Source organism: Sarcophilus harrisii, chromosome 2, assembly GCF_902635505.1.
Source record: "Sarcophilus harrisii chromosome 2, mSarHar1.11, whole genome shotgun sequence".
NCBI classification, from domain to species: Eukaryota; Metazoa; Chordata; class Mammalia; order Dasyuromorphia; family Dasyuridae; genus Sarcophilus; species Sarcophilus harrisii.
Window position 1 is genome coordinate 462,514,374 of NC_045427.1, and position 26,866 is coordinate 462,541,239.

Here is a 26,866-nt window from a genome sequence, read left to right on the forward strand (position 1 = left end):
AAAGGGAACTTATACGAGAGATATGATGATAGAAATGACAGGACTTGACCCTGATTGGATATGGAGGGTGAGAGTGAGGAGTCTAGGTTTCAAGCCTGGAGCACTGAAAGAAGGGTGGTATCCTGAGTAGTTCAAGGGAAGTTGGACTGGTAGGTGGTGTAGCAGATACAGTGCCAAGCCTGGTGTCAGGAAGACACTTTCTGAGTTCAAATCTGGCCTCAGACACTAACTGTATGACCTTAGGCGAGTCACCTAATGCTATTTGCCTCAGTTTACTCATCTGGAAAATGAACTGGAGAAGGAAATGGCAAAAATCACTCCACTGTCTCTACCAAGACAACCCCAAATGTGGTCACAAAGAGTCGAACCTGACTGAAATGAGTGAACAACAAAACAATAGGGAAGTTAGGAAAAGGAAAAGGTTGGGAGGAAAGAGAATGAGTTCAGTTTTAGATTTGTTCAGTTTAAGATGCCTAAGGGACATTCAGGCTGAAATAGACAGATAGAGGAAACAGTTTAGGGCTGGACAAGTGGAACCGAAGTCATCTGCATAGAAATGATAATTGAAACCATGAAAGCTGACAAGAACACCAAGTGAAAGAGGATATAAAAGAAGAAGAGAAGGCTCAGGATAGACCCTTTGGACCACCCACTATTATGGGGCATGATCTGGATGAAGATCCAGCAAGAGAGACAGATGAGGATTAGTTAGCTAAGAGGAGAACCAGGAGTGATCAGAGTCATGAAAACCAAGAGAGAAAAGAGTCAAGAAGAGGATGATCTTGCAATATTGCAGCAGAGAGATCAAGTGGATGAGTACTAAGAAAAGGCCATTTGATGTGACAATTAAGCAATCATCAGTAACTTTGGAAAGAGAAGTTTTAATTGAATTGAATTGAAGGGAAGGGAAGGAATTTGTGATAGATAACCTCCTCAAGAAATTTAGTCACAAAAAAAGAAGAGATGCAAGATAATACACAAGCAATATGTCCATCCACAATTGAACACACTCCTTTTTACTCAAGAGCATGTTGTTTTGTTTTGTTTTTTCTTTTACTGAGGCAATTGGGGGTTAAGTGACTTACCCAGAGTCACACAGCCAGGAAGTATTAAGTGTCTGAGACCACATTTGAACTCAGGTCTTCCTGACTTCAGGGCTGCTGCTCTATCCCCTGCACCACCTAGCTGCCCTTAGAACATGTCCTTTTAAGCCCTTCCTCCAAAAGAAAAACTTCCCCTGAAGTTCATGGATTGTTTCCCAGCCTAGTTTGACTACTCCAGCCCCAGGTAGTCTCCACTGTAGCCTTTCTAGTCTGGCTATCTTCTCCTGGAGGATTATGAATAACTGAATAGATTTGAACTTGTGGCTCCAGGCAGTCTGGGTGTTGCTAAGTGTTCCATCACTTAGTGTCCATTCAGGCAGTATCTGACAGTCTCTCCCCTCTGCCTTTATAAACAAATGTTTCTGATTGCACAACACTTAGCAACGAATGCCAGCTCAGCAGTCCTGCCCACGACGTGGGCCTCTGGGCAGTGACACCTAGGGCCTGACTGTTTTTAGAACACTGATTACCCCAAACAGGGTTGGATAGGACAGGAGAATGGAGAAGGAAAGAAAGACCTGGAGGAGGTGAGAATCTGCAGGTATTTTTAGTGACAGACTGTGGGGAAAAAGAGTTCTGACCTAGTCCCCTTATTGTAGATACCCCCATGTGACCAGTTTATCTCTCCCTAAAGAAAAGGAAGGAAGAAAAAGAAGGAAGAAAAGGAAGGAACGAAGGAAGGAACAAAGGAAGGAACAAAGGAAGGGAGGGAAAAGGAAAAAAGAAGAAACTGGATAAGGTCACCCATTCAAAAAGCCCCAGTCCAAGGAAGGGTATTATAGGATTATCAAAGAGAGATTTCTTTCATAATCCACAGTATGCCCCATACTTATCCTGGTAGCCTTTTTCCTCCTTAGAATTCTCATTAAGGTTAGTCATCATCCTTTTCTTTATCACAGCAAAAGAGCCACACAAGGAACATATCAACATCATCTCATAAATGACACTGAAGAAATGATTCAAATCCCTTCCACTCTCTGAGTTTCAATTTCCCCTTCTATAAAATAAAGAAATTGAACCAGAAGGTCTCTGAAATCCAGAATAGCTCTAACAGTATAATTTTATGACTCCCCAAGCTAATCCAAAAGCCTGATTGCCTTAACATGTAGTCCCTTTGAAAAGTAATATAACATATTGGAAAGAGTTCTGGAATTACACTCAGAGTACGCAGGGTCCCAATGCACTCATTCATCAAGTTAGGCACTGTGCTAAATAAATAAGTACTAGAGAAACAAAGTCAAAAGTGAAACCTCAAGAATCTTACATTCTATTGGGGGAAATTAGGTTGACATATAAGTAAAGGTAAAATATTAAGAAGATAAACACAAAGTGCTTTTCAGAAGGTGATTGGGATAGGTTTTGAATTGAAGAGGGGCGCCAAGAATTGAATAAAGCTAAGGATTCCAATGAGCTGGAGTTGGCAAGGGAAAGCATGGGAGACGATCCATTTGAAGGACTTGAAATAGGAAATGGAATGTTCTATATGGGAACAAAAAGAAAGCCAGTTTGTGCGACATATTTAACATATATAGGACTGCTTGCCATCTAGGGGAGGGGGTGGAGGGAGGGAGGGGAAAAATCGGAACAGGAGTGCAAGGGATAATGTTATAAAAAATTACCCTGGCATGGGTTCTGTCAATAAAAAGTTATTATAATTTTAAAAAAAAAGAAAGCAAATTTGAACTTTTCAGAGAGCATAAAGGGGCGCAGTATGCAAAAAGTCTGACAAGGTAGGCTGAAGGACATTTGCCAAACAGGGGAATATGGATTTCATTCTATGGGCCTCTGAAACTTCTTATGTAAAGAGTGAAGTGACATGGTCAAATCTGTCTCTGTTACTTACTATTTCTGTCACCTGGCACAAGACCTTCAACTTCCTTAAATCTCAGTTTCCTCGTCTGTAAAATGGAAGGGTTGGACCACATGATCTTTATGCTTTCAGCTCTAAATCCTACGATCCTATTAATTACCACTCTCAGTCAACCTCATGACATCCAATTAAATAAGATTCCACAAAGATATGAGAATTTAGCACCCAAATAAATTCCCCAAAGAAGATTCATTCAAAGAAGATGGAGAGGGGAAAAAAGTCTAGTCTTCAATACCCCAGACCTTATTGCCACTCCCGATGCTGAATTCTATGAGGGAAGCCAGCCACCCATGTCCATACCATGGATCCTCTTCTGACAAGGGACAGTGCGGAAAGAAGAAAATATAAACCAACCTCCTCAAGACTCTCAGCATCAGCTAAGCTTCCTTTCCTCCAGGGATTACTGTCTTGCAGAATGAAATCCACCACTTTAGAATTCTGGAAAAGCACTCCGATCAAAGCCATGGCTTTGTCCACTGCAGTGACCATCTTGACTAACCCTTCAAGCATGGTGCTGTGTCGGGAAGTGTCCTGCTGCACAGCCCTCACCAGTTCCAGCATCTCAGGACATCCCGTCTGAGCTGGGGCTTGAGTCCCATCTTCCCAGGGGAGATCTGCCTTCGAAGCCGCCGCGATCTTGCTGATGCCCCGTTCTAGGTTGCCAATGCCTTGATACACGCTCTCTAGTTTTCCTGCCACGTCTTCTTGGAAAGTCAAAAGTTTGTCTACCTTTTCATTCAGCAAGTTCAATTTTTTGTCCATGGTATTTAAACAATTCCTGCCACTTACCGGCAACCTGGGCTTCCCAACGTCCCCACAAGATCCTGTGCTCTGCTTGGAAGATTCTGACATTTTGACTAGGCAAGAAGCAATCAACAGGAAGTCTAGTGAAAGTTGGTATTTGCCAACTAGACTGTGGGCCCCTGGAAATGCATTATTTTTTGTGTCAAGTTCACTCTCCTTTGGAATTCAGATTGCTTCAAGAGGCTTTTAGGCTGTCTTCTTTAGCCCCCTGAACATTGCTGTTACTGGGAGAAGGGGACTGTGTTTTCTGTTATCTTCTCCTCTGTAGGGCCTGCCCAAGAGTGACAGGCAATATTTGGCCCAAGTCCCTCTTTGGGGGCACTTTGACGTCACAGCAACGTTTAAAATTCCTCTCTGAGAGGCTGCTGATGGGCAATATCTTCAGAATTGACATCACCTGGCTTGGGGAACTGACATGAACTTTCATAAAAAGAAAAAACCTTTATAGGCAACTTCACTTTCTCCAGGCAAAGAGAGCCTGAGAAGGCTGGATTTATCCCTCAGGATAGTATTGGGATGTAAGAACCCTGAATGCCTGAGCCACATTCCAGCCACCTATCACTTGATTTTAAAAATAGAACCCAACGACAATAACCTCCAATTCTTTCCTGGCACCAAGATACACTTGACAACCTGGAGCTACATTCCTTGTAGGGTTTCCTCCTCAACCTCAACTGAGAGTAATTCGTTGCCAGTTGATGACCATGCAGTTACTCAGCACCCGCTTCCCTGTGGAATGAGAGAATTTTAGAGCCTAGAATTGAGGCCCAGAGAGAGAGGGAATGAGTTACATATCCAGGCTTGAAGAGCAGTTAATGTAAAGCAAGTAAAGCCTTTTTATTTAATTGTTGATGAGAGTAAAGACCCAGAAGAAAGCATCTTAAATTGTGTTAGATTTTTTATCTTTTAAAATCCTTTGAATCTATATACACATCAGTATCCAGAGGTCTGGGCTAATGTTTCTAGGCACATCAATACATGAAATACACACACACACACACACACACACACACACACACATATTCATTCATGTGTATATGCATATGTTCATGTATACATAAAACCACATATGTGTGTTATACTTAGTATATACATAATAGACCTACACTATATGAATGTTTCACTTCAAGTCAGTTTAACTGATTTCAAACTTTAATAAATATTTCTTAAGTGACAATGGGCCAGGCATTGTGCTAGACAGTGAAGATACATAGACAAAATGAGAGTCTTTGCTCTCGAGAAACTTAAATATATGAAAAATAGCACATATTGAGATAAGTAAATATGAAATAAAACCAGGGGTGGGGAGGAGGCTGGTGCATTTCCAAGGAGTGGAATCAGGTAAGGCCTTTGAGCTGAACTTTGGCAGAAGCTCAGCATTCCAAGAAACAGAAATAAAGAGGAAGAATACTTTAGGGATAGAGGGGCAATCAATGCAAAAATAGGGATAGAGAAAATGAAATTCTAAATTTAAGGAAGATCTTAGATGGGAAAGAAGGTAGGAAGACAGGGAGGGAAGGAGAGAGAAGGAAGGAAGGAAGGAAGGAAGGAAGGAAGGAAGGAAGGAAGGAAGGAAGGAAGGGAGGGAGGGAGGGAGGGAGGGAGGGAGGAAGGAAGGAAGGAAGGAAGGAAGGAAATCACCTAAATAACAATATTACCTCTTACAAAAAGAAAAAGTAATCAAACCAAGGCATCATTTTCTTTTAATGTGTTACAAAGAAATGAGTATTGAACTGGGCATCAAGGAATCTTTGTTGAACCCTGACTCTGCCTCTAACTCACTATATCACTTTAAACAAGTCATTTCTCTTCTCTTGGACTAAGTAATGTAAGGATTGTATGAAATGTAATGTAAGGATTTGGTAGGTCGTTTTCTGCTCTAAAATCTTATGATTCTTTGCCATCTGTGATGTCCTCAATATACATTACAGTCTTACTCTGAATCAACCATAAGAGACGTGGGCCTTCTGGAAAGTGAACTTAATAATACAACCCAGAGAAAAGATGGTGTATAGCATATGAGACTACACCCTTCCAAATAGTCATCACTGTGTTATATCACAATGATGTCACTGTAACTATGTAGCTCTGCTCAAAAAATGTCAATGGCTCCCTATTATTTCTAAAATCAAAACCAAAAAATTCATTATTGTTTTTTAAGGTCTACCACAATCTGGTTCTAACCCACCTTTCCAGATTTATTTCACATTACTCTTCTATGAATTCTACATTTCAGCTAACCTGAAATATCTCTCCCTCCCTTCCCCAGTGAACTTGATGTTCGTTCTTTAACTACAAGACACTTACCCAGTCCTAGAATGAGCTTCTTCCTCATTCCTACCTTTCAGAAACCTGTCTTCCTTCCCAGCCAAACTCTAGTGTACTATCTTCTGTGAAGCCTTCCCGGTCCCCTGAGTTGTTAGTGCTATCTCTCCTCCATTTAATTCATATTTACTTATCAACACTCATATTATAACCAGCCTTGGCACAGTGGATGGCACATAGTAGATGCTGAATAGATATTTAATAAATGAATAAATGTAACCCTTCAGGCTAATGTAAGCTCCCAGAGGGCAAGGACCATTTTCTGTCTTAAACAATGTGTACTTAACCCAGTGCTCACATATTAATGAGTGTTTGTTAATTGAATTACATACAACAAATTCAATTGTCACCTTGGAATAAGTTGGGCTGAGATAACCTCCAATATTCTTTCTCTAACATTCTGTGATTCCAAATATCTATTAAATATCATACCGTACAGAATACAAGAGAAGCTTCAGGTACAGTCTGTCTTCAAAGAGATCACAATTCTGTTGGAGAAATCAACAACTATGTATGTAGTCAGAGAATATATTGTATTAGTTTATCATCACATGCTAAAAGTATGTGGTATGTTTCCTTCCTTCTTTGCAGAGGTAAGAGACTATGGATACGGACTACTACTACTGTTAGGTACTATTGATGTGACAGTTGGTTTTGCAGAAATGATTTTTTTCTGCATTATTTTTTAAATAATTGTGACAAGGTGATAGGGATATATTTGGATATAAAGGTAAAATAAAGATAAAAGACATATATATATATATATACATATATATATATTTTTTTAAGGAAAGCACAAAGTATAGGCTCTAAGTGGTAAAGGAGTTTGGAGAAGAGAGGAATCATTGTGGGCTGGAATGATCAAGAGAGGATTCCTAGAGGAGAATATGTCAAAAGACATATTCCTAAAGTATTCAGCTGTTATCCTTGAGATTGGTAAGGATTTAGATAGATGAAAAGGAGAAATGAAAGCATTCTAGGCTGAAGGAGCAATATATAAGGAGATGAAACTAAGAATGGGAGATTTATGAGAAATATTTCTTCCTGAAATAGAAAATATGTACAAGGGAAACCATTTACTATTCAGTTTATACAATAATAATCTGGATTATTAAAAAAATTGAATTTAATCATTCAATGAACACTGAGTTAAGCTATAACTAGCTATCTTGGCATCTGAGGCAAGTAGTCACATGAAATATGCCCTTAAACCAGCTTTGTAATTTATGATGTAAAAATAATACAAGAAGTAATTAAGACAAATTCAGTTGATAGAGAAGGAAAATTAGTTACTCTAATAGTTCACTGATGAATGTTATTAACAATGATCTAAAATAGGCACATTAATGTGCTGTTGTTAGTAGAACTGTGAAATGGTCTAGCTATTTTGAAAAGCAATTTGGAATTGTGCTCCAAAAATTACTAAAATGCCCATACCCTTTGAAAAATCTGATGTTCTGATTCCCCATTTTTAGCACTCTTTTTTTTTTTTTTTTTTTTTTTTTTTTTTTTTTACTGTGCTACAAAGTTTAATTGAATTTGGATTTGACCTAATAATGAATTAAACAGAGGATGTGTGTTCAAATATTGGGTCTACTACTTACTTGCGCAGCTTTGGTCAAATCACTTGACTCCTGACTGAAGTATGCTTCTTTTTTTTTTAACTTCTTTTTTGGTGTGGTATGTATGTGTATGGGGGGAAGGGATCTATGTTTTCTTTTGCAGCATGACTTTTATGGAAATGTTTTGCCTGGCTTCACATGTATCTTTCTTAATATGGGGAAGGGGGGAAGAGACAGAATATGAAACTCAAAATTTTAAAAATAAATGTAAAAAATTGTTTTACATGTAATTGGGGGAAATAAAAATATTAAAACATCAAAAAAATCAAATCACTTGACTCCTAAGTTTCAGTTTTTTTTCATCCCTTCACTGCTCTTTGTCAAGGATATCCTTTGAACAGATAGCACCCTCCTGAGTCACTTAAAGTATCTATCACAGCTCTTGTAAGGCAGTGCAATGATCTTAAATTTTCCCTTTAGAATTTCAGATACCTAACATGAATTCAAGCCAACTAGACTTGCCATCCCATACTTTTCCATCTCTGTGTCTTTTCTCATATATCATTTTAAATATGAAGTATTCTCTTCCCACACCTAAGCCTGCTGCAAATCTACCCATAGCTCCTCCATGAAGTGTTTACTGTATCCCTAAAGCAAGTGATCGCTTCTCTTCAGATGCCCCATAGCACTTAACATGTTCTGTCTTATGCTGTAGTTATCTTTAACCACTTATCTCTCTCATTACAATGTAGGTTCTTCCAGGTCAGAAAATGTGTCTTATTTATCTTTATCATCCCCTTAGTGCTGGCTCAGAATCCTGCATTCAACAGGCGCTCCACAAGTCTTTGGAGTTTTAAAGTTCAGATTTGTTCCATCAAGTCACTATCTCTACTGAGATTGCTCCCCCCAGGAATTTCTCTAAACCACAAAAAACAAAATCCTCTCTTTAATAAGCCTGAGAGACTGCTCAGGAAAGATGAAAAAACAATCTTTGAAAAATGCTTTATAAATGGCGATATAAATTTGTTGTTGTTCAGTTGTCCGTTTGTGATCACTTCTTCATGACCTCATGATTCGTGTGGTTTTCTTGGCAAAGAAACTAGAGTTTTCTATTTCCTTCCCCAGTTCATTTTACAGATGAAGAGACTGAGATAAACAGGGTTAAGGGACTTGCCCAGAGTCACAGATATAGTAAGTATCTGAGGATGAATTTGAATTTAGATCTTCTTGATTCTGGGCCTGTGCCTTATCTACTGCATCATCTAGCTGCTTCAACTTTCTAAATTCAAAGGATTAACTCACTTCAATTCAACAATTATTTAAATTCCTACTATATACTGGGGGCAGTTAGGTGCTACAGCAGATAGAGCTTCAGGTCTAAAGTCAGGAAGATTCATCTTTGTGTGATTGGGAGTAAGTCACTTGACCCTGATTGCCTCGGTTTCTTATCTGGTTAAATGAGCTAGACAGAGAAATGGCAAACCAGTCCAGTATCTCTGCCGAGAAAATCCCAAATAGGGTCACCAAGAGTGGAACATGAATGAACAACAACAACAAATGAGCTAGGCATTGTGGAAAGCCCTGGAGTCACAAAGATAAAACAAAAAAACAAAAAAACCAATCCATGCCTTCAAGATAGCTAGGTAGTATAATAGACAGCCTGGAAGAGCTGGGTTCAAAAACTGTTTCAGTATTTAGCTCTGTGAATCTCACCCCCATCCTACTCTTAATTTCTCCCACCCTCATTTTCCTTGGTTTTAAAATAGAAATCATGATTTTTCTTGCCTCACAGTTTTATTATGATATTCAAATGAGTTAATGTATTTAAAGTGCTTTGCAAAAAAGTCTATATAAATTATAGCTTTATAATTTTCATCACATTTTCCTGGTGGGAGAGGTATGGCAGGTACATAGAGAATAAAATAAAAACTGTAAATGAGGTTATTTCAGGAAGGAGGTATAAGGAATATATTAGGTATAAGGAGAAGTGAGTTACCCCAAGTGTAACTCTGGGTTACAGAGAACACTTTATGGAGGAAGTGGTACGTGGGGTAGGCTTACAATAGTTGTAGATTGGTGGGGAGGATGCTTCCTGGGTAGCTGAGTCTTGAAGGAAGCTAAAAATTCTAAGAGCAAGGAATGAGAAGGAAATGCATGGGGTGCAGCACATATAAAGGTAAACAAATGAGAAAAGCAATGTTATTTAAGGGGAACAACAGCAGGCAAATTTGGCTTTAATAATAATAATAATAGTAATAGTTGCTAGCAGTTATATGGAATTGTCAACTTTGCAAAGCATTTTTCAAATATTAATATTATCTCACTTGATCTTCACAACAACCTTGGGAGGGAGATGCTATTATTACAAATGTTTTTTACAAGAAAAGAGGCAGGAGAGCTTAAATGACTTGCCTAGATCACTGAACAAAACCTACAGGTGTTAGAGAAGAATCAACCACCTCATAGAATTTAGAACTAGAAGTGATCTAAGACATGTTCAAATCCAAGCTTCTTCATTTTATAGAATGAGAAACTGAACTAATAAGTGTGTGAGGCCACATTTGAACTCAGATCTTCCTGCTCTAAGTTCAATTTTTTATCCACTGATCCATGCATTATTAGAAGCTTTTCAGGACAAAATAATAAAAAAAACACTTAAAGTCAAACTGGATCTTAAAATTTTTTTATTATTTATTTTATTTTATAATTACCATTATTTCTTCTATTAAGAAAATGTTCATAATTATTAGTAGGTACTGCACTACTTCTAATTCTGATTCTAGAATTCTATGGTTCATTGAAAAATAGTCACCAAAGCCCCCAAGCTCTTTTTCCCAAGATAGGGCTTTGTTTTTTAAAGGCATGTTTATTGTGCCGCTCTTTCATCCTGATTTTGCTCAATTATGTCCATGCCAATTAATCCGGGAACTTGGGGCAGAGAGGTCAGCTCTCTATCTTCTTCACAGAGTTCTCTATGATTCCTGTCCTCCTTTGAGTCTCCCCAACAATGCACTCATTTAACACTTCATCCAATTAACAAGGATTGATTTAGTGCCTACTGTCTAGTTGGATGCCAACTTATATAAAGCATAGGTAAGATGCAATTCTTGCCATTATGGAGTTTGCAATCTAACAGGGGAATGCTGTTAGACCACTAGAGATAATAGCCCAGTGGTTAGTGCCAAGCCCAGAGTCAGAAAAACCTGAGTTCAAATATAGCCTCAGACACTTCCCAGTTGTGTGACTCTGGGTAAGTCACTTAATCCTGTTTGCCTCAGTTTCCTCATCTGTAAATGAACTGGAGAAGGAAATGGCAAATCACCCCAGTATCCTTGCCAAAAAACCCCCAAATGGGATTACAAAGAATGGGACAAGTTCCAATGGTCTTGTGATAAAGAAAGCCATCTATACCAGAAAGAGGACAGTGGGAATTAAATGTGGACCACCATATAGTATTTTCACTCTTCTGTTCTTGTTTGTTTGCTTTTTTTTTTCTTTCTCATTTTTTTCCCTTTTTGATCTGATTTTTCTTATGCAGCATGATATTTGTGGAAATACATATAGAGGAATTTCACATATTTAACATATATGAATCACTTGCGGGAGGGGAGGAAGGAAAAAAATTAGAACACAGAGTTTTGTAGGGGTGAATGTCAAAAATTATCCATGTATATATTTTTTGAAAATAAAAAACTATAATTAAAAAACAAAACAAAGAATAGGACATAACTAAAACAACTAAACAATAAAAGGGCTCCTGGCCCCTCCTGGTATTTTTTCTCCCACATCCCCTGACCCCATCCTTTCTTCAAGTACTTGCTTGTATTAGGAAGTACTCATTAACATCAGGGAATCTCATAGAAAAGGAGTAACAAGAGGGCCCCAGAAACACAGACTTCAGGCTTATCCACTATTAGTGCCCAATTACACTTCTTTCCTTGGTATGGTGAAGGTAACAGACTATCCACTGCCCAACCATACTGCTCGTCCAAAAACTGCACACCAAAGGGAAGTGTGCGCGTGCAGGGCTTTCGGAGGACCCAGAGATTGTTTTCCAGGTCCCCACTTCAATCTGAACTTGGGGAAAGAGGGCAGAGGGAAGAGTTGCCCTTACCGCCAACCTCTGCACATGGTCAGGCCTGCGGCGTCCCCCGGGGTCCGAGCAGTAGGGCTCTGGCGCCTGGTACAAGGTCCCCATCCCAGCAGCAGCGCCCACAGCTTGTTTACTTCTGCCGTGGCCCCCTGCCCATCTATCCTGGAGCAGCTCTGCAAATGAGGCAGGCAGCCCGGATGGAGCTCACTAGAACTCGGCCCAGAGTGATAAGCCTAGAATTTCCTCTTATCTGCGTCCCTACAACAGGCATCCAGAGAGTTTCACTCCTTATCAGCTGCACTGGATTTATCTGCCTCTTTTGGGGCCTCTACTTCCTGGGCCACTTAAGGGAGTGACTGGCCGCCCAACCAGGGATAGTGAAGTCACTGCAAGGCTTTGTAAGAGTTTACTTGGTATGGCTCAAACCCGTCTTTAACCAGAGAATTCTCGAGCTAGAAGAGACCTTAAGGATCCCTTCCAAAGTTGTATTCTACTTATATGAAGAGATGTCTATTGGATTAAAAATAAATAAATAAAAGATTAGATTTTTTCTATTTGGAGTGAGTGGGCAGAACCTGTAGCATAAAGTGAAAGTTGTAAAGAGGCAGATTTCTGCCCTATTTAAAGAAATTTTTTCCCTAATAATAATATCTGCCCCAAAGCAGAATGATATGTTCTGGAAGGTAGTGACTTCCCTAAATCCAAGCAGAATATAGATGACTATTTATTAGGAATGTTTTATTTATTTATTTTTAAAGCACAGGTTTTTTATTCTTTTTTTTTTTTTTCAATTTCAATTTCTCTCCCACTGTCTCCTTCCCCAAATGAGAAGGAAAGAAAAATAAAACCTATTACAAATATGTATAGTCATGTAAAATCAATTTCTGCATTAGCCGAGTTCCTCTTCACTGAAATATAATACAATAAAATGAGAAAAAAAATATGCTTCCATCTATACTCTGAGTCCATTAGTTTTCTTTCTGGAAGGTTTCATCATGTTTCATTAAGAACATTTTGTGACTCCTAGGTGGCACAGTGGATACAGCACCAGCCCTGAAATAAGAAGGACCTGAGTTCAAATCTGACCTCAGACATTTAACACTTCCTTAGCTGTGTGATCCTGGGCAAGTCATTTAAACCCAATTGCCTCAGCAGCCAAGGGGAAAAAAAAAAGATTATTTTGTGATTGTGGTAAGTTCATTGTGTTGTTCAGAGTCACTCTTTCCAAGTTGATGATCTTTCTTTTCTGATTACAGATCTTCCCAGGTTTTTCTAAAACCATCTTAGGGACATATTAAAGAAGTTTCCTGTCCAGGTATGGATTGGATTAGACAACTTATAAATTCTCTTGACAGCTCTGAAATCTGTGATTCTGATATCTTTTCTGCTGTTTTCTTAAACCTTCCAAAACAGAAGAAAATCAGGAAAAGAACAGATCAACAGCCTTTTGCAGTTTATATTTCCATCCCAAGATTGAAAAATCAGTGTCCCTGGTGATCATCTCCTGTAGGAATTCTTAATGCTCTTTAGAAGTCACCAATATATCAATCCCCAAGAGTTTCAGGGAGAATCTTTGAACCCTTTTCTCCATGTAAGAAAAGAATGAGAAATAAAGCCTACAGTTATCTGTAGGCTTTATTTCTCATTCTTTCAGAACTAGAAGTGACCTAAGACATGTTCAAATTCAGGCTTTCTCGTTTTACAGAATGAGAAACTGAAACTTAGAGGGGTCTCACTGGAATGACACATTTCCTTAAACAGGCTAAGGATATTACTCAGAAGCCAGGCTACAAAACCTAATTTCTAAGAATTCAGACCACAATTGTTTTCTCATCTAGGAGAAAGCAATAGACTAGAATCATGCTAAAGTGCCTTAGTAAATACCCAATCACATTTTGGGTAACTTGTGGTCAGAAGACCTGGATTCAAATGTGATCTACAACTTCTTAGCTGTGTAATAATCTCTCTTAGTCTTCTGTTTCCTCAGCTCAGCTACAAAATGTGAATAAGAGTATCTGTATCACTGTTGGGAAAGCAATGAATTAGTGTAAGAGCCTTAGAAAGTAATTCAGAATTATGCAAATAAATACATAAAATCTCCATACTTTTCAAACTGGAAATAAGCATGTTTATATGCATATATACATGCATGATCTGTATGTATACATATATACAGAGAGAAATATCTTTATATTTATATCTATCTATCCATCCATCTATCTTCTGGGTAGGCCATTGGTAAAAGTTAAGATTCCAAGTATACCGTATATATTTATAGCAACAGTTTCTGTTGCATAGAACTGAAAAACAAAGTAGCTAGCCACTGACTAGGAAATGTCTAAAGAAAATGTAGTACATGAATGGGATATCATGTTACTATGCTGTAAGAAACACTGATGTGATAAATACAGAAAAGTATAGAAATACTTCTATGCATTGATGGAGCCAAGAAAATAATCTACACAATGATGACAATAATCTAAATGGAAAGAACCACCACAAAGCAATCAAAAGTGAAAATTACAAAGAATAAACTTTGGCTCCAAAAAAGATATATAAGATATTTCCCCCAATTCCTTTGCAGAGGAGGGAAGGGATAACACAAGTATGAAATACTGCATATGCTGTCAGATATTTTTTCAATGTATTGGTTGGTTATGCTGATTTTTTTCTGTGCCTTTTTTTCTTTTTAAAAATAATTCTTGTTGAATGAGACATTTCTCAGGAAGGGAAAAGAGGAAGAGATACAAAGAGAAATTTAGATGATGTAAAATATACCAATAAAAATAGATTTTGAAAATAGATTTATCTTCATGTCCCACTTTCTCAGGTTGTTAAGAGGAAAGTATTCTATAGACTGTAAAATGCCAGATAACTATAAACTAGTAATGAAAAACATTTATTAAGCTCTTCTTCTCCCTCCCTCCCTCCTTTCCTTCTTCCCTCCCTCTCTCCCTCCCTCTCTCTCTCTCTCTCTCTCTCTCTCTCTCTCTCTCTCTCTCTCTTTCTCTGTCTTTTCTCCCTCCCCCCTCTCTGTGTCTCTATTTTTGTTTCTCTCTTTTTCCTTCCCCCCTACTTTTTCCAGAAACACAAATCAAAACAACCCCTTTAGATCAAGAGCTCTTCACCTATAGTCCATAAACTTTTTTCTCAAAATATTCCAATATCCTTAATAATCCTGTTTATTTTATTTTATGAATTCTAAGATTCCATGGGTTTCTCACTAGACTGCCAAAGAGGTCAATGACACAAAAAAGATCAAGGATCCCAGCTTTAAACAAAACAAAACAAAACAACAACAACAACAACAACACTACTTTCATCTTCCTTATTCTTCTCTTGCACATAAAGGGCATTCAATAAATGCTGAATAAAACTGAATTATCATTAAACTATCATAGACAGGAGATTCCCTGGAAAATGCAAGAGCAGAACTGGCTTGCCTTGAGAACAAAGCTAGATTTCTGGCCTGCCATGAAGTCTTATGTACACCACCCACAGGAATTTCAAAAATAAATTATGGAACTTTGAGCAGATAAAAATTCTCCTCCTGTCACTTTGACTTTGACAACAGATGGCCCTCCTTGATGTGGCTGCCTGTTACCCAACAGGAGGTTGAGCTGTCTTCCTCTAGGGTACTTGGCCCTCATCCTAGAACAAGCCCCCTCTGGGCTCCACAGCCTTTTCTGAGAGAGCTAAATATGGCCCAGGAAAGTAAAGTGATACCTTCTCCAGATACTGTGTGGGCCTTCCAGTCCCTGTGACTATCAGGCTTCTGGAGCAGCATCATGTAAACAATTATCACAGAATTATAAAATTTTAAAGGTGAAGGAGACAGAACCCAGAGGACATTTAATATAGTCTAATCCACAGTTGAACAAGAATCTTCTCTAAAATATCTTCACCTGGCCTCCATTTGAAAACCTCGAATGAAGGGGAATTCACTGTGTCCCAAAACAGCCCTTTCCTCTTTGGAACAATTCTAATTATGAAGAATTTTTTTCTACATACAAAACTTTGTTTGAAAACCACCCCATCAGCAAGATGCCCTAAAATAGATCAGGATATGTCTCAATTAATCAATCAAGAATATGCCTTGAACAAAGTCGGGGGTTGGGGTGAGGGAGAGGAGAGGAAGGTTGGGACTTTGACTTGCCCAAGAACTGTGTTCAAATAGGTCAGGAAATCTGGGCTGCTCTCCAGGGATCATATTTAAATTATCAGTTGAAATGGAAAAGGAGAAATTTGAGTGAATGTGGAATTCTACCTAAAATCCCTGAGAAGGAACCATCTATGGGGAGAGGGAGTAGTACAAGACAGGAGAAACTTCAACCTTTGCTTCACAAGGGTCACATCTCCTGAGATTTTCCTTTCAAGCTGAGTATCTTGCCAACTTCAAAGGATTTTGAATCTTCTCATCTCATCAGCATCTTAAAATGACATCTTCCTAGTGTTTACATTGTTAGGAACCAAAGAGAGACATGGACTCACAGCTCTACAAGAAGCCTTGAAAAGAGACTACCCTATGGTTGAAGGAAATTTCTTTTAGTCACTAGGAAGTATGAGCTATCCCTTTGTCATGTGTGCTTTCTGAGCTTGAGCCCAGTTTTCACAGGACTATATATACTGGAGGAAGGACACGCCACAGATTTAAGGGTAATGCTTTGCACACTGTTCTTATGTACCATCTTAGCAGATTCCCTTTTCTTAAAAACTACTTAAAACTGGTTGATTATACTCAATTGATAATCCTTGGGAGAAAGCACACTGGTAAATATCTAAGCATTTAGAGTAAGTAAAAGTATTCTTTAATCTGAGATCCTTGGACTTTAAAAAATTATGTATTTTGATAGACCACATTGTTGAATAATATTGATCTATTCAATCCAGTGAAATCTTTATACTGAATAAAACTATCTCAGTCTCCCATTTTAAAAAAGTCCCAACCTCTTCACTCTCTCTAGAAAATGCCTGATTTAGTCCTTTCTCCACTCATACATTTTTCCTTGCTTTCTATCTATACTTACCCATTCCTTATGATTTTACAGATGAGAAAACAAGTTAGGTGAGCTGAGATTTAATTAGGAGGTGAGATTTGAACTCAGATCTCTTGATGCTCTATCCAGCAACTCTATATACTATCAAGCCTTTGGTGCCTTGACACAAAGTAAAAGGTAATGGGAAAATCTCAAAGATTACTATAGGCCAATGGGAGGGAGATTTGTGAACAGGAAAGCCAAGGAAAGGATCCTCAAGCTTTATTCAGTATCAAGAAAGTGGCACCTGAGCTGGGCTTTGAAATATAGAAAGATTTAAAATTATAGGATTTAAAGGTGGACCTTAGAGATAATCCTAGAAAGCAGAAATTAGAAGACAGAAATTTCTTTAATTCTTCCTTCTCTTTTTCTGTCTCCTTAATCTCTCTACTTTTCCCTCCCCCTTCTTTCTCCTCCTCTTTTCTTTCTGTTTCCCCCTCTCTCTACCTTTCTCTCCTCTTTCCCCTCTTCTTCCTCTCCCTTCATCCCTCTTTCTTTTCTTTCCCACTCTTTTTATTTTCCCTTTTCCCTCTCTTTTTTTTCTCTCCTCTAACCTAAGATCAGTGTGGATATTGTATCACAGAATGCTCTTTCCTCTTCTCCTTTCCTCCCCCTTCCTCTCTCCTCTCCCTTTATCTTTTTTTCCCCTTCATTCCCCTCCTTCTTCTCCTCCACCCCTTTCTTCTTCCCACTACTGTCTCCTTTAACCCTTTCTCTGTCCTCCTGAGTGCACATTATGTTGCACATAATAAATACTTGCTTCTTCCCCCCTTCTTTCCTTTTCTTCTTCCCTCTCTTTCTCCTTTGCCCTCCCTCTTTCTTCTTCTTCCCTTCTCCCCTTCCCATCTTCTCCTCATCTCACTTTTCTTCCTCTGTCCTTTCTCCCTTTTTTCCACCTCGATTCACTCTCTCCTCCTCTTTCCTTTTCCTTTCTATCCTTTTCTCCCTGTTTCCTCTTCTCCAACTCTACTCCCTTTTCTTCTATTTCTTTCCCTCTCTTCACCCTCTTTCTTTTTAAAACTATTTTTTCATGAGTTATTCAGACAGAATACGCTACAAGAAAGTGGCAGCAGGAAGGCAAAGCTGTCCATGGCCAGTCACGTTTAAGGGACTCAGTCACTATCTCATCACACTCCCATCCCCATGCCCAAGCTAGACCTTGAGAAGTTAAATTTGCCCTGGTCAGAGCAGGACCAGGAAGTGTTGAGTTTCAATTCCAGGGCTTTCTGACTCCAAAACCAAGCCTCTATCCATTGTACTTTCCGTTATAATGAACTTTCCCTGAGACAATTACATCTGATCCTGGTATTTAAGACCCTCCACAATCTGCTCATCTTTCTAGCCTTATTTCATACTATTCCCTTTAAGTATTCTATGTTTCAGTCCAATTGGGTTTCTCTCAGTATCCACACCCTTCCCTTTCTCATTTATCTCCATCTCCAGTTTTCCATCTCCCTGCTTTTGCTCCTATAACAGCTAGCATTTATATGGGCTTTACAAATAGTATCTCATATGATCCTCAGAATAACCTAGAAGGTGGGGGTTATTATCATCATCATTTATAAACAAAGAAACTGAGGCAAACAGAGGTTAAATGACTAGCCCAGGGTCACATAATTTAGTTTCTGAGATGAGATTTGAACTCAGATCTTCCTAACTCCAAGACCAGCACTTTTTCTACTGTACTATCTTATCTTCCTCTTTAGAAATCCCTTTGATTCAGGTAACCCTCCCTACAGGAAGCCTTCCTTAACCCCACAAGTTCAAAGTAACATTCCCTCTTCAAATGCTTCTAACTTTAGGCAATTAGGGAAACAAACTTTACCTAAACTTTTCCTTTGCATTCACCTAACTTTTCTTTAGCTACACATATATTTGGATCTATATATATACTTCCTTTCATTTTGAAGAGGTCTAGATTTGGGGTACCTAAATGAAATTAGGGTTTAGTTGAGGTCTAGTGGCAGGTTTGGGGTACAGGGAGTCAAACAGAACTCCCCTACAACCCCCTTGGATTCAGGGCAAGGATACAGCGGTAAATGAGGTCTAGTAGCGGCACAAGTCCCCAATAAAGGCATTTATTGGCCCTAGAGCTAGATTGATAAAAGAGGTTTATTATTGGGTTTGGAAGTAAGGAGATAGGTGAAGGTAGAGATAAGGAGGGCACCAGACAGAGGGTCCAGTGGACAGAGGGTCCTGACATGGCTAGCATGTTGGGGACCTCTGCAAAGAGGGAGTTCCCAGCATGGCCCTTTTATGATAGGAGATTTAGCTAGAGGGGCTTTTTGGGTGTATCCCCAAAGTTGGCTCAGATCCGGGTGGGGCTGGGACAGGTCCGGATCTTCTATTGGAATTCAAAGCGACCAGGATTTGTGAGTCAAAGGGTAATTACATTAACTAGGAGGGGATGGGAATCTAGAAAGGAATGTTTCCCACATCAATTTGATTTTTTTAAAAATGTTTTATTGATGCCTTTTTAAAAATAGTACAAATAGTTCCTCTTCTCTTCCCCCAACATACTTGCAGGGCCCTTAAACTCCCCATTGTAACAAAGAAAAACAATTAAGCAAAACTAAGCCACCTTGTCTGATGTAGGTAGGTCATGCTATAATCATACTCCCATAATTCCCAATTTTTCCGCTGAAAAGGAGGAAAGTAGGTTTTGTCTTTTTTCTACTTCTCACCTAAAGTTGTAATATTCTTGAGAGTAGTAGCTATGCTATGTCTATCTTTGTACCCCCTTACCTGATATCATATTTGGCATATAGCAAGAGCTTATAGAATGTTCATTGAATAAATAAATAAATCCTTACAAAAGTTCCATCACGATACAAATATTTTCATTCTTATTTTGTCCATGGAAACAGGTCAAAAGAGAGGGAGTGACTTGTTAGGCAAATAGCTAGGATTAGAATCCAGATCTCCTGACTTCAAGTCCAAAGCTCTACTATATCTACTATATCACACATCCTCCCCTGATACTGCCTGCATATGTTTTGCAAACAGAAAGTGCTATGAGAAATGTTGTACTCTTAGAGATACTAAAAAAAGAAAGTTCCTATTTCCTTTGACAGCCCTCTTTCTTCTGCAGCCTGAAAAACCCATGAAAAATGAAGTGGAATCCTCTGATACTAACTGTAAGTTTCTAGCAGCCCACATATCTCCTACCCGACTCTTCTTACAGAATCTGATTTTTCTCTAAGATCATATGACTGAAAATCCCCTTTAACGGGAAAGTCAAGTAGAAACACTAACCCTCTCATTTTCTTCCTAATTCTTTGGTTTATTAGCATAACAAGAAAGCAGTGCTTCCCCTGGGCAACCCCTTCTCTCCACCCTAACCTGTTCTGTTAATTTTTAGAAAACCAGAAAACCATGACATTGACAGATTTGGTTTCTTGACCAGATTTTGCCTCTTACTGCTTGTATGACTTTGAACAAGTCATTTTCTTACTATTGGCCTCGGTTTCCCTTTATAAAGAGAGATAGGTAGGTGGCTCAGTGGATGGAATGTTGGTCCTGGAGTCAGGAAGATTCATCTTTCATGAGTTCAGACACTTATTGGTTGTGACCTTAATTAGTCACTTAATTGTGTTTGCCTCAGTTTTCTCATCTATAAAATGAGCTGGAGAAGGAAATGGCACAAACCACTCCAAAATTTTTATCAAGAAAACCTCCAAATAGGATCATGAAACTGGCCTCAGAAACCTACTATCTGTGTGAACCTGTTAACCTCTGTTTGCCTTAATCCATTGAAGAAGAAAAAGACAAACCCCTCCAGTATATTTGCCAAGAAGGCCTCATGAATAGTATGATCCCCATGGTCATGGATAACTGGACATGACTGAACAACAACACAAAAAAAGGATAGTAGACTAGAGGCTATCTAGTCTTAAACCCAGCTTCAGAAATCAGTTCAATCCTGTGTTTAAAACCATAGTTCTCCTAGAACAAATGCCAACAAGTTCTCTAAATATCTGCACCAGCAACTGAGGCAGTGCTGAGGACCAGTAACTGAACAAGACATATAGACAGAAGCCAAGATGAATTGGAGAAGGTGAGAGGAAACTAAGACACAAAGTAGAGAAAAGGAAAAGCAAGAGAGAAAAGGAAAACATGAGGCAAGAGTAAAAAGAGGAGGAGGTGACAAAAGGGACAAAGGAGGGGGAAAATAATACTTCATAGAATCATTGTGAGAATAAAATGAGATAACAGATGTAGAAGAATGGGTTGAATAAATCAGTCAATCCCCACTAAAAATAAGTGATAAGCTGTCCCAGTAGCTAGAGCAGGTGAAAATAATCAATCTACATCATAGGATTTAGTTTCAATCATTCTATCAATCAGAGATTTCAAACTAAGTACAAAAAGCCTTTGAGAAGTCAGGTTGCCCCAAAATCAGATAGGCTTAAGGAAACTCAAGACTATGTCCCAAGAATCACCTATATATAATACATCAAGCTAGTTGAAATCAAAGTTATTCCAGAAATTAGAGGAAATTCAGCATTCCAGGAAAATCTTTGAAGAGGAATTACCAGGGAGAGAAAAGTAAGCCTTGGCTTTTCCAAGGTCTCCTTTCTCTTCTGTCCCCATTTTGACCAGAGGAAGATCTTTAAAGCCTGAAAGAATCCAAAAGATTTTCAACTTCCTTCTTCCTATAAGAAGATCACATCAGGACGGCAGCAGTTGGTGAGAGTGTCTCCATCAAGCTAAGGATAAACTGGTTACAGATTTAGATCTCTACAAAGAGCCCAGAAAAGAAGCTATAGCATGGCTAAAACAAACTTCTGAACACTCTACAAAGGATTAAGGAGGGAGGGGAAGACTTCCAGCAATCAGAATCTGTTCCTTTGCCAAATAAATTTTCTAAGTTTAAATTCACTTAATCTGGGAATCTATATATCCTGAAAAGAGACTGTATTAGAGACTTTGAGGGGAGGAGAGATGATTTTACCATTTTTTTTTTTTACCAGCTCTTCTTACTGTACCACATTAGTAAATTTCATTTTCTAAAAGCTATTTATATCTGGCTAACTAAATTAATTCTCAATTATAACCATAGAGGAAGAACATCAACAGGTGTTTATGAGCTATCCCCTAGAAAGACATTTCTCAACTCCCTGAGAGTTCTATTAAACACAACTCAGAAGAAGTGAAAGCTGAGATGGGTACCTCAAATCTTTGTGAGAACAAGCAACTTCAGAGTATGTGTTACATATAGAAGGCACTTTGAAATTCTTAAAGGACCATATAAAGGTTGGTTGTTGTCTCATTGTTATCATCTCCAAGATACTTTACAGCAAACTTCCCTGATAAGTAACATCTATCTAAAACCATCAGGAAGCATTGCACATAATGGGGATAAGTTAGAGACACTCCCAATAAGATTAAGGATGAAACAAGATTATCCATTATCACCACTATTATTCAATATTGTAGCTAGAAATGTTAGCTTTAGCAATAAGAGAGAAAAAGAAATCGAAGGAATTAGAAATAAGTAATGAGAAAATAAAATAATCAATCTTTGTAGATGATATGATGCTATATTTAGGGAATTTTAGAGAACCAATTAAAAACTAGAAACAATTAAAACTTTAGTAAAGTTGCAGGATACAAACTCACATAAATCACTAGCAATTCCATATGTTACCAACAAAGCCCAGCAACAATAGAAAGAAAGAGAAATCCCACTTAAAATAGATAGACAATAGAAAATATGTGGGAATCTACCTGCCAAGACAAAGCTAGGAACTATATGAATACAATTATAAAATATTTTTCACACAAATATAAAGTTAGATCTAAACAATTGGAAAAATATCAATTGCTCACAGGTAGCCAAGCTAATATAATAAAAATGACAATTCCACCTAAATTGTTTACCTAATCAGTGCCATATCAAACTGCCAAAAAATTATTTTATAAGAGCTAGAAAAAATATTAACAAAATTCATCTGGAAGAAAAAAAGGTCAAGAATATCATAAGAATTAATGAAAAAAATGCAAAGTAAGGTGACCTAGCCATACCAGACCTAAAACTTTATTATAAAAGCAGTGGTCATCAAAATCATTTGATACTGGCTAAGAAATTGAGTAGTGGATCAGTGAAATAGGTTAAGTACACAAGACACAATAGTCAATGACTATAGTAATCTAGTGTTTGATAACTCAAAGACTTCAATTCCTGGGCTAAGAACTCACTATGTTGTGAACTGATCCAACCATTCTGGAGAGCAATTTAGAACTATACCCAAAGGGCTATCAAACTGTGCATACCCTTTGATCCAGCAGTGTCTCTACTGGGCCTGTATCCCAAAGAGATTATAAAAAAGATAAAAGTACTTATGTGTGCAAAAATGTTTATAGCAGCCCTTTTTGTAGTGGCAAGAAACTGGAAACTAGGTGGTTGCCTATCAGTGGGAAAATAGCCAAATAAGATATGGTATATGAATGTTATGGAATATTATTATTCTATAAAAAATGATCAGCAGAATGATTTCAGAGAGGCCTGGAGAGAATTATATGAACTGATGCTAAGTGAAGTGAGTAGAACCAGGAAAATATAGTATACAGCAACAGCAAGATTATACCACGATCAATTCTGAAAGATGTTACTCTTTTTTAACATCAAGGTGATTCAGGCTAATTCCAGTGGTTTTATGATGAACAGAGTCATCTGCACACAGAGAGAGGACTGTTGGGACTGAGTATGGATCACAATATAATATTTTCACCTTTTTTATTGTTATTTGCTTGCATTTTGTTTTCTTTCTCATTTTTTCCCCTTTTTGATCTGATTTTTCTTGTGTATCATGATAATTGTGGAAATATGTACAGAAGAATTGCACATGTTTAACATACTAAATTGTTTGCTGTCTAGGGGAGGGGAGAGAGGGAGAGAAAGAGAAAAAAATTTGGAACACAAGGTTGTACAAAGGTGAATGTTGAAAATTATCTATGCATTTGTTTTAAAAATAAACAGCTTTAATTAAAAAAAAAAACTCACTATGACAAAAATTGCTGAGAAAATTAGAAAATATTATGGCAGAAATTAGGCATTGACCAACATCTAATACCCTATATTAAGATAAGGTTGAAATGGGTTCATAATTTAGACATATTATAAGCAAATTAGAAGAAAAAGGAATAATCTACCTCTCAGATCTGTGGAGAAGAGAGCTATTTATAGCCAAAGAAGAACTAGAGAGCATTAAGAAATGCAAAATAGACAATTTTGATTAAATTAAAAAGATTTTGCACAAACAAAGCCAATGCAGCTAATATTAAAAGGGAAGAAGAATATTGGGAAAAATAATATAGCCAATGTTTCTGAGAAAAGCCTCATTTCTAAAATATATAGAGAGAGAACTGATTCAAATTTATAAGAATACAAGTCATTCCCCAACTGATAAATGGTCAAAGGATATGAACAATTTTCAGATGAAGGAATTAAAGCCATTTCTTCTCAAATGAAAAAATGCTCTAAATCACTATTGAATAGAGAAATACAAATTAAAATAACTCTGAGTACCATTTCACACCTCTCAGAGTGACCAAGATGACAGGAAAAGATAATGACAAATGTTGGAAAGGATATGGGAAAATTGGGACACTAATACATTGTTGGTAGAATTGTAAAATGATCCAGTCATTCTGGAGAACAATTTGGAACTATGTATGCCCAAAGGACTATCAAACTGTGCATACTCTTTGATTCAGCAGTCTCAAAACTGAATCTATATTCCAAAAAAATCATAAAAAGAAGTAAAAGAATCCACATGTGCAAGAATATTTGTAGCAGCCCTTTTTTGTAGCAACAAGGAACTGGAAATTGAGTATATGCCCATAGTTGGGGAATGGCTGAAGAAATTATGGTATATAAATAGTATTATTTTATAAGAAATAATGAGCAAATTGATTTCAGAAGAGTCTGGAAACTTACATGAACTGATGCTGAGTGAGCAGAATCAATAAAATAATATACATAGTAACAAGATTATGTGTTGATCAACTGTGATAAACTCAGCTCTTTTCAACAATATTGTAATTCAAGGCAATTTTAATAGACTTATGATAGAAAGTGCCATCCACATCCAGAGAGAGAACTCTAGAGATTGAATGTTGATCAAAGCATAGTATTTTTACCATTTTTGTTTTTGTTGTTTGTTTGCTTTTTTCTTTCTCTTGTTTTTTCCCTCTTGATTTGATTTTTCTTGTACAGCATGATGAATATGGAAGTATGTTTAAAAGAACTGCATATGTTTAAATCTATATTGGATTGCTTGCTGTTCAAAACTATCTTTACATGTATTTGGAAAAATAAAATACTATTGAAAATTAAAAAACAAAAACAACCTTCCCATTCCCATGCTCCAGTTTGCACATAAGTAAACTGAGAAGATGGACTCCATGGTATCTACAATTCCCTTCAGCCTGGACATTCTACAGTTCTGCATTAGTTGCATCTCTACCCATGCTAAGCCTTAACATATAATCTCAGTTATTATATTGACAATTAGCTTCTCAAATTGACTTACTCCTTGCTGTTCCCGGGATGGAGATGTAGACTCTATATGTTTCTCTGAGTCAATAATGTCTATCTTACTTCATAAACTTCAAAAAGATCAGAATTATCCTCTGTCCCTTATCCTTCTACTAGACTATAATTTCTGCAAGGTTAGAGCAGTATTTTTTCTAACCCTGCATCTCTCTCATTACCTATCATGGAGCTCTGTACATTGTAGATCCTTAATGAAAGTTATTACCATCAAAGTGAATAAATACTTTATGATAAGGATAAGCTGGAAGAAAAAGGTGCCCCTGTTCATGCAGAGTCCCTGCTCTAAGGATATGACGATTCCACAGATCTCATAGCACCATATTACTAAATATTGCGGTGAAAAGACATGAGAATTTACAGAAATGCATATTCACTGCTTTTAGGGACACATGTGAAATAAGAGACTTTATTTGGTATCTATTTTTGAATAATGTGACATCTCCCCATCCCCAAATTCGACAGGCTAGTTTTTTGTTTTGTTTTCCTGAGAGGCAACAAACTATCCTAGAACTTGATTAGTACAGGTAGCTAAGGCTCAAGCTGTAGTTCCCTTGATCAGGTTCATGATAGCCTCTGCCCATACTGACATAGCGTCCTAGTCACCAAAGAGCATAAAAAGCTCACTCATGTTGAGTTAGGGTCCTTTAGATTTAGTAGATGATGAAGTTAATCACTGCCCCCTACTCTGCAGACTACACAATTTCCATATCTGACCTGACTGCTGTTGCATACTTGACAAAGATTCTCTCCTTTCTATAGCTAAGTAAGCCTCCTGTTATTAACTGATGAAATAATCTATAAATGCTTCATTTCATTCCAAGACCAAACCCAAACTTCCAGGAAACTGGATCCAATCCTTAGCATAGTGTTAGGTACATAATAGACATTTGATACTCAGTTGTTGAGTGACTGATTGAGACCTACCCCTAACAAATTATCATCTTCAGGAAATGAAAAATCTATTTTCCCCTCTACAGTGTGATTCTCCAAACTACAATTCCATCCTTATTGTTTTGAAAGTACTTTTTCGGGGTCTTTAGAGGGTTGGTGAATCAAAAATTGAAAGGAAAATAGTTCAACTGGATAGCTGCTAATGGTGTTACAAAGCAATTTTCTCTACCTGAGGGCATCACTAACACAGCCTTCCCTTTTCCAAACAAGCATGCATTTTAAAGTAGTTCCATAGCTATTTTCCATTGTTTGAGGGGCATATATGACAAAGGCAGAAGGTGAATTGCCAGACTCATGAGTCTCCTTTTTCTTAAAGAGGTGACTGAAAAAAAGAGAAAGACAATTTGGTCCAATCCAAATCAAGATGATGTGCAGTCTCTGTTTGAAGACTTTAATTAGCAAGGGGACAATCCAATACCACTTTCCTATTCCATTTTTGGAACTCTTTATTAGTATGACATCTTGGTATGGTAATTAGTTCATTTTAAGTCTAGCATGTTCTCAGATGCATTTCCATGCGGTTCCCTCCTTTGGTGCTTTCGTTATTGAATTGTTTCAGTTG

The 26,866-nt window shown here is 37.7% G+C and overlaps 1 protein-coding gene across 4 annotated transcripts in view; it reads right to left on the reverse strand.

The window, feature by feature from the left end:
• MYLK3 (myosin light chain kinase 3) overlaps positions 1-26,866 on the reverse strand; it is an 81,311-nt gene that overhangs the window by 43,550 nt on the left and 10,895 nt on the right. Inside the window, exon 1 of one of the 4 annotated variants that reach the window (XM_031954412.1) lies at positions 3,328-4,242. The exons of 1 other annotated variant lie outside the window; for it this stretch is intronic. In XM_031954412.1, coding sequence (XP_031810272.1) covers positions 3,328-3,825 — 498 coding nt within the window. In that variant the 5' untranslated portion in view covers positions 3,826-4,242. Of the gene's footprint in view, positions 1-3,327; positions 4,243-11,778; positions 11,985-26,866 lie in introns of those variants that run through there. 2 more of the 4 variants (XM_012553791.3, XM_031954413.1) reach the window with 2 other exon arrangements.